The sequence below is a fragment of the Rana temporaria genome, chromosome 3 (assembly GCF_905171775.1).
Source record: "Rana temporaria chromosome 3, aRanTem1.1, whole genome shotgun sequence".
Lineage (NCBI taxonomy): Eukaryota > Metazoa > Chordata > Amphibia > Anura > Ranidae > Rana > Rana temporaria.
Window position 1 is genome coordinate 124,669,258 of NC_053491.1, and position 17,563 is coordinate 124,686,820.

Here is a 17,563-nt window from a genome sequence, read left to right on the forward strand (position 1 = left end):
CCCGTACACACGACCAGTTTCCTCGGCAGAATTCAGCTTCCGACCGAGTTTCTGGCTGAATTCTGCTGAGAAACCCGGCCGTGTGTACACTTTCGGCCGAGGAAGCCGACGAGGAGCTCGGCGAGGAAATAGAGAACATGTTCTCTATTTCCTCGTTGTTCTATGGGAGCTCTCGGCCCGCCGAGCTCCTCGGCGGCTTCAGTGCTGAACTGGCCGAGGAACTCGATGTGTTTGGCACGTCGAGTTCCTCGGCCGCGTGTACGAGGCCTGATGCAGGATCCATATACCTGCACTGGTTGTGAGGATACAGAGTAACAGTCCACTCCTGGAGCGTTGGGGAGTTCCAGCTAGTGAGGGGAGAGGAGGATCCCCTGCTCCTGCAGGCTCCTTTGCGATCAGTCTCCCAACTGCTTTTCCCTTATGCCCTGGTGGTCACAGGTCCTCTGAGTTTATCAAGACCAGGGGTCGCCAAACTTCCTAAACAAAGGGCCACTTTTCTGTTATTCAGACCTCAGGGGACCGGACTGTGGCCAGTGGGGCCAGAAAATGTCCTGGCCTCAAGAGGAGGAATAGTGTCCCATCATTGGTATCAGTGGGAGGAATAGTGTCTTATCATTGGTATCAGTGGGAGGAATAGTGTCCCATCATTGGTATCAGTAGGAAGAATAGTGCCCCAAGGGCCAGATAAAGGCAAGCAGGGGGCCACATCTGGCCCCCGGGCCGCAGTTTGGAGACCCCTGATCAAGACCAATGCAGGATCCATATACCTGCACTGTGAGGACATAGAGTAACAGTCCGCCGCTAGAGCGTTGGGGAGTTCCAGCTGCTGGGGGGGAGGGGGGTGGAGGATTGGGTAAGTAAAACTGCTTTTTCCATTCCTAAACCCAAAAGATCATTTAACCTTTGCAGCAACCCCACTGCAAGGGAGGATTTTTACTTTCCCGGAGTTGTGCTTTAAATGAACAGAAATAGTTAATAACAATAAATAATATTAATAATAAATTCTTCATACAGCACCAATTTTAGCCTGCGCAAACCGCCTTACTGGCAACTTATTAAAGTAGGCTTTAAATGAATTCAAATAGTTAAATAATAATTTTTATTATAATAATGATAATAATACGTATTATCATTATCACTAAAGAGCTTATTATCCTTATAAAAACTTCATATAGTGCTACAGAACATGTTAGTGTTATGTATTATTATTATTATTATTATTATTAATAAATATAATAATAATAATAATAATAATAATAATCAATGCTTTATATGTATAAAGCAATGCACAGTTACGTTTTTATTTCACTTATTTATATCATTTGCAAACACTTTATACAGCGCTATAGAAAATGTTAGTGTTATTTATTATTAATAATTGCAATAAAGGCACTTTACATGTATAAATGAATGTACAGCTTCATTTTTATTACAACACTTATGTATAGCCTGTGTAAACAGTTGTACTGGTAACCTGATAATGTGGTCTTTAAATGAACGGAAATAGTTAATAATAATTACTTCCTACATATAAACTACTGTACTGGCACAATGCGTTAAAACACTTACTTATAGCCTTTGCAATAACTTTATATAGGGATTCGGAATTTTTTTGGCGTTATTTATTATTAATATTAATAATAATAATAATAATAATAATAATAATAATAATAATACAGACAATAATAATCAATACTTTAAATGTATAAAGTAATATGCAGTTACATTTTTGTTACAACACTTATTTGTACCCTGTGCGAACACTTTGTGCAGCGGTATTAATATTAATTAATATGTATTAATAATAATCATCAATACTTTGAATGTATAAAGTAATATTAATTAATTGTTATTAATAATAATCATCAATACTTTGAATGCAATATACAGTTCCATTTTTGTTACAAAACTTATTTTTACCCTGGCAAACACATTATAAAGTGCTGCAAAAATTTGTATTAATATTAATTATAATCAATATTCAATATGTATCAAGCAATATACAGTTACATTTTTATTACACTTATTTTTGTAGCCTGTGCAAACTCTTTGTACGGCGCTACAGAAAATGGAGGTAATATTTCTTAATATTATTAATATTCAGTACATTATATGTTTTATGTAATATATATTCACATTTTTATTACAGCACGTATAACCTATAGCCTGTGCAAAACACTTTGCACAGCGCTACAGAAAATGTTGGTGATATTTATTAATAATTATCATCATCATCAATACTTTATATGTATAAAGTAATATGCAGTTCAATTATTGGTACAATACTTACACTATTTTTAGCCTTGTAAAACACTTTACACAGCGCTACAAACAGTATGGGTGATATTTAATAATAATCATCATCATTACCGTCGATACTTTATATGTATATAGTAATATACATTTAATTGTTTGCTTTAACACTTATTTTATAGCCTTGGAAAACACATTATGCAGCGCTACAGACAATGTTTGTGATATATTTATTATTATTAATAGTAATCAATACTTTATATGTATCAAGTAATATACAGTTACTTTTTTATTCCAACACTTAAAGCCTGTAGTCTGTGCAAACACTTTGTACAGCAATACAGAAAATGTTGGTGATAATTATTATTATTATTATTATTATTAATAATCATCATCACTATCAATATAATCAATACTGTATATGTAATATAATATACAGTTACATGAAATATACAGATTTTTTTCCTACAACACATATTTATAGCCTTTTCAAATACTTTACAAAGCACTACAGACAATGTATGTGATATTTATTAATATTAATAATAATCAATACTTTATATGTATCCATACAGTTAACATTTTTATTACAACACTTATAGCCTGTAGCACATGCAAACACTTTGTACAGCACTAAAGAAAACGTTGGTGACATTTATTATTAATAATAATAATAATAATAATAATAATAATAATAATAATAATCATCATCATCCACATCGTCAATACTTTATATGTATAACATAATATAGCGTTTCATTTTTGCTACAACACTTAATTATAGCCTTTGCAAACACTCTATGCAGCGCTACAGACAATGTTGTTGATATTTATTAATAATAAAAGATAATAATAATAATCGTCATCATCATCCTCATCATCATCATCATCATCATCATCATAATCATCATCAATACTTTATATGTAGAACATACAGTAATATAGAATTTTATTTTTGCAACAACACTTATTTATAGCCTTTGCAAACACTCTATGCAGCGCTACAGACAATGTTGTTGATATTTATTAATAATAAAAGATAATAATCATCATCAATATGTATCACACAATATAGAGTTTCATTTTTGCAACAACACTTATTTATAGCCTTTGCAAACACTCTACACAGCACTACAGACAATGTTGGTGACATTTATTAAAAATAATAATAATAATAATAATAATCATTAAACCCCATCTATTACCTTTTGTACCACTACCCCCTCCCTTTAGAATGTAAGCTCTACGATCCGGGCCCTCTTGTTCCTTCTGTATTTAACTGTACTGTAATTGTGTTGTCCCCCTCTACATTGTAAAGCGTTGCGTAAACTGTTGGCGCTATAAATCGTGTATTATAATAATAATAATAATCATCATCATCAATACTTTATATGTTTAACATAATATAAAGTTTCATTTTTTGCTTCAACACTTATTTATAGCCTTTGAAAACATTCTACGCAGCGCTACAGACAATGTTGGTGGTATTTATTAATATTAGCTATAATCAATACTTTAACCGTTTAAAGTGGCATATACAGTTCCATTTTTGTTACATGTATTTGCACCCTTTATACAGCGCTACAGAAAATGTTGGCGTTATTTTTTAATAACAATAGTAACGATAATAATAATCAATATTTTATAAACATAAACTAATGTACAGTTCAATATTTAATGCAATACTTATTTTTAGCCTGCTCTGCCCAGTAACTTGATTACGTGAGCACAAATAGTTAACATGCCATCGTACAACTTAGCAGAGATAAAGACTGGGCCAGCATAGCCGAAAGGGTTAATGGATCACTCTCTCTGCTTCTATTGCACAAGCCCATACACAGAACATATGTGTAAGTCCCTTCAGTGCTCTGTACAGATCATTTTCTGCAATGCACTGCTCTCCTATAGGCCCTCCACACTTGTGTAATGAAGTGGAAGTCTTAATGCACTGGTGATAAAAGGACGGGAGCCATGGAGGGGTTAAATGAAGCTGCAGTAGGAAGGGAGCTCCGCCTCTGCTTTCAGCACCTGGTCCTCTATAGACAGTTGCCTCAGCAGTAGATTTCAGAAGGGATTGGAGGAAAACAAGAGGGGGAGAGAATGTGACAACTGCCGGCTCTGGCTGCTGCCTTGGGGAGGCCTCCCGCACCTGTCCCTGCCTGTCTCTTGGCCAACACTGTTGTTGAATCAGACAAGCAGAGAAACATTCTTATTTGCCAGAGCAGAACGGCGTGCAGAAGCAAGAACATGACTTCTTCATTCAAGCTGGATTTTCTTCCTGATATGATGGTCGATAGCCGTTTGCTAGTTTCTGACAGAATGTAAGTACAGAGCCAGTTATCTGACAGATCTAGAACTGTGCCATGCTGCATTAATGCCACATTGTTCTTGTGTGTACAGCGACAAGAGAGTAGAGGGGGAATAAAAAAAAATAATAAAAAAGCCCATCTCTCATCCTGTAGTTGCTCCAGGCTACAGAGTTTTTAGGGAGTGATTTGTGCTTTCAGACATTTCCACTTCACCCTGCATAAGTCATGCATTTGCAATCACTTTGAATTTCTTAATGATGTGTTGCTAATTTTCATAAGGAATGTGCTGATCTGATAAAGCAAGCTGGATTTTTTTTTTTTTTTATTTTTTTTTTTTTTTTTTTGCCACTTTATGTTTCAACGCTGTGGGAAATGACATTATTCTTAGTCCCTCCACCAGTGCCCTGAATTACAACACATTTTTTTTTTTTTTTTTTTTTTATTGTGCTCCAGTCCTGCTAGAGATGATGCTTGTGGATGCCAGTAACGCAGTTTAATCCAATGAGATACACTGGGATTTTTCCACCTTATGATTGGCTACGGAGATAAAGATTAGTAAAGCACATGCTATTAAAACCTCATGCTCAAGTCATGTCATATTCCTATAAAGGTGAAAATCTACGATAGTTTTCCCCACTGTCCTCCTTGAACCGGATATGTGACTACAACTAGAGTGACACTGTTATGGGATCTCATGAGCTAAGTGGGGGATTTACATCGGAATGTGACAGCCCTTTTTATTGTCACAAGAAAACATGAATCTGTCATTAGTGTTTACGGGAATTAATATTTACATGACGACTTTTAACTGTTTGCCGTTGCGACACTCGGCATTGTTTCAAAACTTATGGCGCTAATAAATATTATTTTCATGCCAGGAGAAATAATTGCAAACATTTATACAAAGTCACTTGAACACATCCACATCTGTTAACTCTCATAAAGTCTTTACAGACATGCTTGCGCGTTATGGAGTTACCATAAACCTTTAAAGTATTGCAAAGTGGACGCAGACCGAAGGGTTAAAAAAAAAGAAGAAAGCAACTATAAATATAAGCAAGCGTATGTTCTAATAAGTGACAGCCATGATTCATCTTTATGTCTTTTCGCAAACCCTACGAAGGGCCATTCCAAGTTTTATGATCAATTTTACTGGCAGCAAAACTTTCCCCACTGGTGCTTGCTGCTTTTCTAAGCACATTAGAAGAGGAGCCTTTGAGTGGAAAGACTCAATACTAGTCTATTGTTTAAGCTGTTCAGCCATAGGGGGTTGGGGAGCAAAAGCCTTTTATGTGTTAGCCAACTTGTATCATACACAGTATGTCCTCTATAGTACTGTATACTAAACTGCCTGTTTAATAACATGAGCTCATAGAGAGCAGTGAAAGGGTCCAGGTCGAAGAATGTAGCTGTGCCTTAAAAAATGATAAGCATGTGATGCACAGGACACGAGGACCATTCATAACCTGTTAGGAGCCAAGACAAAGCTTTTGTAGTCTGTACTGTCCCCAGGCTGACCAACTAGTTCACTTACAGTGCCAAGCCCCATGGACAAGAAGAGGTTAACTTCATAAATAATTACACACTTGAGGTGCACGGAGGTGAAAATGAGGTCATGCTGAGTATTGTCTTTCACTGTAACACTTCATTGTGTTTTTATCATCTGGTCTTACACAGGTGAAATAAATACTCAACAACTACAAGCACCTTAAGTTCAAAGTTCTAGGAAAGGTTCAGCGTGTGCTTGCAAAATCAAGTGCAGCTATTTTAAGGATTTTTTTTTCGATTTTTTTTCCGGCAGAAAATAAATTCTTGGAAACTGTTGCAGATTGTTTGATTTTTTTTTTGCGCCGGAGGCTGTAATACGATCGTTATCTGTGTAAACAGCTTGGAATCTTAAGATGATCTATGACCCGCCATCAAAACTGTACTTCTAGTGTATGAGAGTAATTTGACTTGTGTTGGCTACACTGGGATTGTTTTCACGGATTATCATGATTTCCATCATTGCATGCCATTAACAAATGACATGAGCAAGCGTACTGTAAAAGATTGAACAGAGGGTTAACATCATTCAGAGAGTTACTAAACTGGTTACACAAGGCTTTAACTGTTGAATGCAGTTGGCAGGCTTGTTAAGGCAGTTACTTTTTTCTTGGCAAACCGTTATAATGGTTGGTAAAAGGGAATAGGCTATATTTGATGTTATGTGAGATGACAATTCCATTATTAAAGGTTTCATGTCCAGTATATAATGTAGGAATGTCAGTGCTACATGCTTTTGCTTCCAACTCTTCCTTTTATTAACGTCAATTTTCAATCTGTATGGGATTTTGGTGACTTTTTATACCCTATATGTGATATTCAAAAGCAATTTGTCATAATAACATTTGAGCATAAATTAAATGCAGGAAGTAACAACATACAAAAGATAAAGGCAGTTTTGCTTATTAAAAACAAAACCAAGAAAAGTTTTGCTTATTAGAATATTTTAGCAATGCTGTAAATCGTAGAGATTGACTTGATATGGAAGACCTGTGGCAGGTTGGTTATTCTTGAAGTAGTGCTGTTAATCCCCACATGGGAATCAAACATCAAAAACACACATAGAATCTATCTAAAGTCATAAGCGTACACTTACATAAATATAGGATGCAATGTATAAAACACAATAGTTGACATATTTAGAATTAAAGACTGCATGGAGTAACTCATCCGGATTTATTATAGCACTCTTTTTATAGGCAACTTTGATAAGGGTTTACATTTTTTTTTTTTTAAGCGGTTGTTTCCACACTAGAAGGCTTGTAATCGAAGTTGCCATGTAGAATAAGGCTCAGTAAAGAAGTTGTCCTAACGCTAATGTGAATATTACACTTTGCTGATGATCTGAAAAGCTTGGAAGATATATAGCTTCTCGGAACGCTTCATTTGTCATACAGACACATAACTGCACTGACTAAATTTGAAGCTGCTATCATTTGTCCATAAAACTGAAATAAATATGTATTGGTGGAATTCTTGTCTTCCTCTGATGTGTGTTGTGCTTGTAATTCGGGCCGCTTTCTCTACAGTTGTTTGCATTGATTCCCATTCATAAATTGGCAGGAGAGTACATCTTAATGTGCTATAATATTTGTAAGTGTAAGCTGCATCTGGTTATGAGTGAAAGGGTTTAGAGATTAATTGTAGCTTCTCAGGGTCATCCGCTGTTGACAGCATTTGTCATCTGGATAAAATGTAATTTCCAGTGGGGAGCAAATGGTATATAACATGAATTAAATGCACCTTGGCCTTTGCACATAGCCTTCTAAATGAAACTATTTTAGAGATAAGTACTGTAGCTGACTATCTATCTACTATGTATCTTAATCACAATAAAGGTCCCTGTTCTAATAAAATACTCACAATGTAAAAAGGTATATATATATATATATATATATATATATATATATATATATATATATATATATATATATATATATGTATATATATATATATATATATATAGTTGACTTTGGCATTCACACAGACTAATGCCAATATAGTACTACAGTACATTGGAGATTGCCTTTCACTCAAGCACATTTGTTTCCTGTTGCTTCCAGATAAACCTTGAATAAGTTATGTTCATTGATCACAAGACTTAATCAGGGAAATCAAATACTCTGTGTGTGGCCAACACTGTGTTTGAGTCATCTAACTTTACCGTTTACTCAGCATATATTTTAATGTGGCTTAGACGTGAGCTTTGAATGCTATATTTTGATATGGTAAAAGTTCTTCGCTTTTTCCTTGACTGAAGCATTTTAAAGCAAACATGGAATCTGCAATAGGGTAAAACATCTGCTTATGGCTGAGCAGAGGCACTAATGAATTGCAGCAGATACAGTACACTGTAATGTCTGTTAGTGTTTGCAATATTGCTAAGTAGGCATAAAAAATGTTGGACAAATATTTCTGCAGGTGTTCACTTGTAAAACCACTGAAGTTCTAAGAACCATATAGCCTTTCAGCAGCATAGAGAATATTGTGGCAATATAGGGGATATTTAAGCATTTTAACTTCCAAATATTGTGAATTATCTGATACTGCATGCAGCTGTTTCAATGAGGGGGGAAAAAAAACTCTACGAAATATAATCCATCCTCAGAGCTGTGCTTTAATCTTTATTACGAAGAACATGTTCATAAAAAAAAGCATTGGGCTTCAGTTTATTTCTCTGCAGGTTTGTAAATTTTGAAAACAAAGAATGTTTTCAATGGCCATTGGTCCATGGTGCTGCTCACACCACTCCAAAGCCTAAATGGTAAATGCTTAACACCATAATATATCAAGGAAAGCAACAGTTTGGTTTGTTTTTAATTTGTATGTTATTATATGTATATAATAGGTTAAATGTTTATGTATAGTATTCTATGTTTTTTCCATGGCTTGTGTACCTTTTTGGTATACATTGGACAGGTACAAGGGGTATGTGTTGCACATTTTCATGCAGAGCTTTGGAATTCAGACCCAGTACAGTAAAAGCAATTAACTGGAATTCTAATACGCCTGATATCGCTTTCATAGTCTGGCAGGAATTAAAGGATATGCAAGCTTTATTGAAAAGTACAAAAGGGAGAGCAGAAAGTACATTTACTAACCCATAGCAACCAACCAGAATTCACTTAACAGAAGCCAGGTCAGGAAAAATGGATTTTGACTGGTTAACATGGACACTGCTCTTTGTTCTTTGCCCTGGCCATGCAAAAAGTTTGATGGTTTTCCATAATACTAAACATAAACATTGCTTGAACACTTGAAAAAATAACATTCCCATCATCCCTAGTTTCATTTATTCTCCATAACAAGCCTTTATAAGCAGCTTTCTCAGTACTGCCTGAATATTGATTCCTAGACACAAAAACAAAAAATCCATAAACACCAAAGTAAGTAGTGAAGGTAAAGGGAGCTCTAAAAACATAGAAATTGGATAATAGAATAGAGAAATCGTTTGACCTGGTGGCACCTCTTTCTAAAATGACTTGACTATGTTGGGTAAGATACCTCTGCCTGAATATATTCTTGGGTCTTGAAAATCCACAAAGATAAATTAGATTTCTGCATCCAACCATATCATTCTTTAATTTCAGCAGTAAATGGGAATGCTCCACACAAAACACAATCTTACCTCTCGTTTTTCTACTTTTTTCATTTTTTTATATCAAATTTGCTTTCTTCATAACTTGTTTACATCATTTTAAGCAACCCCCATCCATAAAAATGAAATAGAAAAATATAAATTAGTTACGGCTTTCATTGCTTAGCATGTATAAGGATACGGCTTGTTTTTCTTTATCTTAATGAAACTGTAGGGGACTTTATTGGGTTAAATATCTCATAAAGATGTCTCAAGACAGTGCTGTAAGCTATAATGAAATGGTTTATTTTTGCATACATTCACATACACTCCTCAGTATGGTCTTTTCCAGCTCCCATATACTTTGAACCATGGGGTTATCTTTGTTTTTTTCCAATGCAAAAGCATATGGAGGCTTCCTGACTTTTCGAATGACTATTCTGCCAAGCGAGATGTCCTAAAGTTGTTTCCAGCAGTTGTAGTAACAATGCAATCTTCATTTATGTTGCCAACATCTTTCATATTATGCGCCATCCTACCTCTGTGTGGTTAGATGTCAGTGTCAGTTCTGTATGATCATTTACTTTGAGCCCTCTTATCTGCTCATTCACTCTAGTATTCAGCATTACAGTTTTATCTGTAGATAACATGATGTTATAGGAAATGATTTATGCTTGTTTGCTTACTCAAGTACCAACCTAGTAAGTCAATTGGACAACTACGTAGTACAAACTAAAGATAAGCTTACATATAATGTGACATGATAATTCAGTAGAAATGCCACTGACTTCTGAAAACAATTCAAGAGTTATGCAGTGTACTCTTAATAACCTAGACAGTACATACATTTTCACCTTCGAGCTGTGGTTCTAAACGAACCAATTTGTAATAATAGCATACCTACTGTTCAATAGTAGTATGCTGTTATGATACAAGAATGAAAGAGAAGTAGCAGTTTTGGTTATTTTTTAGTAGTTATTTTATAATACGCATGTGTACCTTTTTTATATACATTAGGCAGGTGTAAGGAATTCTGCGGTTTATTAAAATGATCTTTAGATGTCACCTTCAAGTTTTAGGTGTTTCAGGAAACACATTGAATAGCTATGTTCCAATTATTTAAAATAATCAATGGGTTCACATTATACATAGTTAAAGCTTATTAGGGCAGCAAGTACCGTATACACACAAGAAGGGTCATGAGGTAGTGGAAATACCAGTGGAGTACTTGGTAGAATCCATTGCTACATGGGTTATACAGTATAGAGAGAAACATTAAGGTACAACTATTTTCACATGCATTCCGAAACAGCTACTGAGGTAATGCCTCTCTCCCGGGGTTAATAAAGCATGCAGCCTGATGCTTTTAAATGCCACGTTGGCAAGATAGGCTAGTATAGCCATTGCCTGCTCTGATGATTACAAAGACAAAACATAACAGTTCATCCATTCACATTACCTGCCACCTCAGTCAAGTCTATACTGCTTTTTGACTGCAGTGACATTAAAGTTGCCTAAGCACTCATCCATCATGGCTCTTGGACAAGCAAGGTTTTTTTCACACTTGTTGGTGAGCAAGACAACAAACAAGACAAGTAGGCAAACCTGAAAGTACCCGAGTCAGCAATTTTCTGACAGTTTTTTTGTGTTTCACTGAAAATCTAGGATGATGCATAATAAATTATCAGGCCAGTTCTATTGGCAGATACTGACTCAATATTGTAGATGTCATTGACAAATTTAGGAATATGCGGTCCACTTTCAAATAGATTTGGCATGTTGGTGGATAATTGTAGAAATAATTTTTGGTTTTCAAATGTCTTTTGTCTTTTTGCTGCGTAATTAAACATATTGACACCTTTTAGCAGATAAAATTGGGATAAAAATTATAGGTGCTAGAAGTGTGCAAGCTGTCATACAAACATTTTTACTTCTGATCATTAAAGATCTTAAAGGAACATGTAATCCATTACGATTTACTCTATGATAAAGGACCTGTGGTCATGAAATACGGTATGTGGTTCTATTCCTGTGGTTTGTTGTGTTACCAATATTTATGAGCCAATAAAGAAGCCACAAATATTTGCTGATGTGCCATCATCTGTGTATTATGTTTACATGATTTGTCAGTCGATGGGCTCCTGGTCTTCAGCTGGCAAGTGTAGACCAACATAGAGAAGCAAGTGTCTTCCGTTACATGTAAGATAAGCCTAAACGCCTAAAGTTGAATGTAGCACGTACTCAACAGCCAAAGAGAACCTTTAATGTATAACAGAGTGGAAAGTGGAAACAAGAAGAAAGAGAACATTTAAAAAGTCTCTAAAAGCACAATAATATTATGAAAAATTGTTTATTATTTTTTAGTAGACAAATTATAATGTTCTTGAACCCAATCTAATATTATTATACGTTTTCAGTGCACCCAAACTTTTCATAAATATCTGTTCTTGGCAGCTAAATAGCCCATCTTTACACCTGCTCCTATCAGTTACAACTATTGTGTAAGTTTCTTTAAATCCCTAACCTGGAATGGTCACAGCCCACGTTGTTATTGTTTGTAATAATATTAGCATTTTGGCCACGTCTTCCATGTACAGTACATTCCAAGAGCAAATAAAATGATTCTTTGACTAAGTTTCCCATCAATATCCCCCCCCCTCTCCTTCCTCCCCAATCCTTCTTAATCACTCCCTCCTTCCTTCAGCTCCTAAAGTGACTACATTCATTCCCTCCTCAATTTTGTCCCCTGATTTGAACACCCGATATTTCTGGGGAAATTAAAAGTGCTGATGCCACCCTGAACCAAAATAGAAATAAGTTCAATCGTCCAACACTGGCATACTCTAAGGTATCTGGCAACTCTCAGATGTTGTTTTATTTGTGCCCATTCCCATAGATGTTACCACAACAGACACTGCACTGATATTGCAATGGTGCAATGTGGAACTATTTTTAATATAATTCAGAATGGCACCCCAATAGACCTTGCCAACTGTGTATATTGACGCAATGCTCACTGCAGTGCGATACACTGTCAAAAAAAGAAGCAGATCTGATTTCTGGACAGCTGATCTGCTTGACAGACTATTAATTTTAATTGTGCTACCCAATGCAATGAATGTTGATGTGCAAAAAAAAATGTGCTTTTAACTCACTGCAAATCAACAGTAATGAGTGAACCTAGTCTAAGGTTTCATTCAGATTGGTTCACTAGCCTTTCTAAGCCCAAAAAAGTAATCTGCGAAGTATAACACCTTTTACACCTCCCAGATCACTTTTACCTGTGTGTAGATGTTCCTGCTCTAAAGCAGGTTTACGGTGTTTAGACAGATTTAGTTGCATTTACATGCACTTACAAGCATTAAGAGTATCTAATCATATACTGTTAACGTTAAAACAGAACTATACTCAGTACTTTATATGACTCATATAGCACGCCAGGTATAGAGCAATATAAATGTACATACGATTACATAGAAATTACTGTCTCATACTAGCTTTATTGTCAGGCACAGCAGAATACATGCACAGAACCCAGCAAGAAACAGTTGAAAGATACAGGAGCCAGTCAGGCAACCATGCTGGGCTGTTAGAAGACAATGGGCTACAGTGCTCATCTCCAGTAGACCCTGCCATCACCAGACAGTGTTTTACCCCCCCCCCCCCAATTTATTAGATAGGTGGTCTTACTGATCCTAATAGAGAATTAGACAGCTAGACACTTAATTAGAAAAGTCGAGATTTGCATTTGACTCTAGCTACTGATTATTTTAAGGCCCCTTTCACGTGGGCACCTCCGTGGAATGGAATCTGCTTTCTCAGCAGTGGAACGCTCTATTGAATCCTGCTGAGCTGGCAGAAGACAGGTGCATCTCTGATCACTGTGAAGAGCGGAGATGGACACAGTCCCGCTCTCCTCTATGGGGAAAACAGGTGAAAACTGACCGCCTGTCTGTTTTCATCCACTCATATCCGATCCACCAGACGGATGGAAAATAGGACCACCATCTCTCTGGATTTGGCAGACATTGGATCATATAGCAACGGATGTCAGAAGACATGTCACCACTGACATCCACCACTACATAGGGGAGACTAGAGGGTACGATCAGGTCCCCCTGAAAAACTGACAGGCGGACCTGATTGGACAGCCCATGTGAAAGGACCCTTACATGATTTTTTTTCAGTGCTTGTACATTTACTTTATTATGGGCTCAACTTTAATTGCCCAGGTTGGTGACAGGTTTACTTTAATTGGCAGGCTTAAATCTATTATCTTAGGAGAAAAGGGTCTGTTTTTCAGTGCATACGGATGATCTCTTTTAATGACCTGCCTGTATATTTGTATGTGTTTATTCTATAAACATTAGGTGCAGGATAATCTCAGAAATAACAGTGCACTGTATGAACAATAAATGTCAAAGAAAGACTAGTACGCAGTGCAAATACAAGCAATTCAAGTAGTCCAGTTAATTTTAAGCTGTGTTTGAATAAGCAGTATAAATGGTTTTAGATGGATATGTGTTCGTCAGTGTGAATAGTCCTTAACAAACATACTGCATCACGCGACCAAATTCCTTAAGAATGCTATTGTAACAAGCAACGTAGAGTGTCATTCCCAAGAGTAGCAATTAAAAATGGCTGCTTTTGTCTGCTTTGGCATGTTAATTTGCTGAAGACATGCTATGCTGAATGTTATGTTCTGTAAGTAAGGAATGTAGTTTGTTGTAATGATAAGGTATAGTACAATAAATTATTAACAAGGACTATATGTGTAATAGCCATTATCCATCATTAGCAGCTAGTTATATATTTTTGCTGCTAGCAGATTTTTTTAATGAGTTATCAATTTTACAAAAATAATAAATAATAACTTGCATACATTGTGTATTTAACAACTATGGGGAATAAAACATGGTAATTTTAGCCTCACGTTGAAAATCTAATGCTGTATGTGTTTTACTATCAAGAAAAGGAACACTCTCTCTCTTTTAAAACATCTAGGGGGTTAATTTACTAAACCTGGAGAGAGAGTGCAAATTCTGGTGCAGCTGTGCATAGTAGCCAATCAGCTTCTAACTTCAGCTTGTTCAATTAAGCTTTGGCAAGAAAGAAAAAGCAAAACAAAAAAAAAAGTGGAAGCTGATTGGTTTCTATACAGCGCTGCACAAGATTTTGCACTCTCTTGTTTTAGTAAATCAACCCCGTTATGTGGTTCAAGCAATGAGGTGAGCTAAGCAAGTGGCTGCTGTTCAGCGAATAAAGTGTACATCAACCATGTTGGTTTATCATGGGGAACCTAACCCCTACGGCATCTGTTCAAAGAGTAGAACAAGAAGAATCTGTGTATTGAATAACATAAAATAAACAAAAGCAACTATCCCAACCCAACACGGATTACAGCAACTGCTATGTACCACTGCTGCCCTAGCCTAGGAGGATTAAAAGAGCATGCTACCTAAATTAGTAAATGGAAACTGAATGTATTTCCTGGGCTAAAACTCACAGCTTCAGCTTTTTTAGAGCATTTGGTTGGAGACAGTAGAATGCTTTACCAAGGTTTGAGGATTAAGAGTCGGTTCACACTAGGGCGACACGACATCCAGCGCGACTTTCAGAGGTGACACCGACACGACTTGAGCATGAACCACAGGGCGATCTGGGGCGATTTACAACACGACTTGAAGTCGTCTCCAGGACAGGAGACTTTCCAGTGGCCAATCAAACAACAATCAGCTCTAGGGGAGGGAGGGGGAGGAAGAGGTTTGTCTGAGAAATGTATGTTATCTTCCTGGAAAGTCGCTTCAGTTAAGACAGTGATCAGACTTGGAGGCGACTTCCATTGAAATCAATGGGTACAAATCGCCTACAAGTCGGATTGAAGTAGTACAGGAACCTCTTCTGAAGTCGGAGCGACTTGAGTAGTGTGTATTAACACCGCTCCCATTCACTTACATTGTTTTTCTCTACAGCGCGACTTGGGACGACTTGAGGCGACCTCAAGTCGGATCCCAAGTCGCCCCAGTGTGAACCGACTTTAAGGGATACACTCCCTGCAGGTTCTACTTTAGCCACAAAGAGATATTGTTTTATATTTAAGTGGAGTAGTTGATTAGACACTGCCTGTGTCTATTCTGGGAACAATTCCCTTTCTATTCCTGTCCCACTGACTGGTGCCATTAGGACAAGAAGAAAGTGAACATGTCTTCAGAGATATTTTTAAAGTAAATCTATGAATGGTTCAAATGTCTGTCAGGTTTTCATTGTTGCTTCTGACTGATGCCACTAGGAAAAAAAGCCCTGTACACATGGGCCGAATGTTGGGAGACAACGGGCGGTTCAAAAAAAAGTCTGACATTCGGCCCTGTGTATGTATGTCTGTCTGTCTGTCTGACAGAAGCTGGCCATTTGACTGACTTCTGTCGGATGTGCATGTTGGAAAACCAGCATTTTGTAGTATTGGGGTAGAAAGGGGATGGGTTAGACCTCCCCTCTAGTGGTTCTAGTGACCATTGTTGGGAAAGAAAGTGATGGGAAATCAAAAATGTAACCTAGAAAGAGATATAAAGGGAATTTTTTTAATGGACACAATAAGAAGTTACTCCCCCTAAAGATTAAAGGGAAAAAAAGGAAAGGGAAACATCCCCATGATACACAGACAGCAAAGAATAACCTGTGAGGGGTGTTTAACCCTACCCTACAAAACATAAAAGTTTTGACTATACATACACTTTAAGTATTACAAATTTTAGAATACGTAACACTGAACATCTTTTTTTAAGTGTTAAAAAGCTTTGATATCTCATCGTTCTCTTCCATTAGCTTGCTACACCTCAAATGACTTGGCAAGCAGTAAGCCTACACATGCTGTTTGTCATATCAGCTGCCAAACTTTTATACAGTAGTTCCTAAACATGAACTTTACCTGAATCCTAGCTCTTAATATATACTATTTAATTCTGGAGTGAAAGTATAACTTTTCAGTTTCAGCAGCTTGCTCATAACAGTTGCATGTGAGAGAGAATACAATTCTGAATTTATAAGTAATACAAAAAAAATAGGTATCTTGCAGGCTTCATTTCCATGGACGTTTTTACAGCCACTTTTTTTAGCCTTTTTTTACAGCTTAAAACGCATGTCCATGTTTTTTTTAAAATTTATTTTATTTTATTTTTATTTGAGCTGGAGCTCAAAAACGCCGTGGTAGCGTTTTTGCAAGTTTTTGAGCATTTTTGAGCGTTTTTTAACGTCTGGCGTTTTTACAGCTCTAACGCTGGAGCTTCAGAACGCACTGGTCCTGGGTTTTTTTTTGCAGCTTAAAAACGGTTCAGCCATCTACAGCTCAAAAACGTCATGGTGGGCATGAGGCCATAGACTAACATGGAGAGCTGTGTTTAAGCTGCAAAAAACGCTCAGAAAAGTGGCTGTAAAAACGTCCAAAAATGTCCATGGAAATTAAGCCTTAATAAGTAGATAAATAAGCAGACAAATATAAATCTTTAAAAACTGCCTTAGTAAAAGTAGCCAGCCAAGATTTAACAGCCACCGCTGGACATTATTTGTAGTATTAGCATGCTTAATATTAACATCCAAGTTCACCTCAATCAGCCGTTATGGAATGTTGCTGCATTCCTGAAGACACATGAGAAGGGGGGACTGGTTTTGGATGCAGGGTAAAAGAAATTAGAGTGTGTGGATTGTGACAGCTGCTAGAGGAAGAATAGTGCTGAGCATAGGACTGAAAGTTATATAGCAACAGGCAGGATTGGGGGAAACCGCAATAAAGTGTTAGGTAGAGAAGAGAACACTATTAGGGAGCAAGGACACTACTGATAAAAGGAAAAATGGAGAGAGCATATTACAGGGTGGAGAAAATAGG

At 36.6% G+C, this 17,563-nt stretch overlaps 1 protein-coding gene across 23 annotated transcripts in view; it reads left to right on the forward strand.

The window, feature by feature from the left end:
• Nucleotides 1-17,563, forward strand: part of CELF2 (CUGBP Elav-like family member 2) — a 702,444-nt gene that overhangs the window by 80,298 nt on the left and 604,583 nt on the right. For 2 of the 23 annotated variants that reach the window (XM_040343382.1, XM_040343383.1), the window contains exon 1: nucleotides 4,284-4,574. The exons of 17 other annotated variants lie outside the window; for them this stretch is intronic. In XM_040343382.1, coding sequence (XP_040199316.1) covers nucleotides 4,501-4,574 — 74 coding nt within the window. In that variant the 5' untranslated portion in view covers nucleotides 4,284-4,500. Of the gene's footprint in view, nucleotides 1-4,278; nucleotides 4,575-17,563 lie in introns of those variants that run through there. 4 more of the 23 variants (XM_040343377.1, XM_040343378.1, XM_040343362.1 and 1 more) reach the window with 3 other exon arrangements.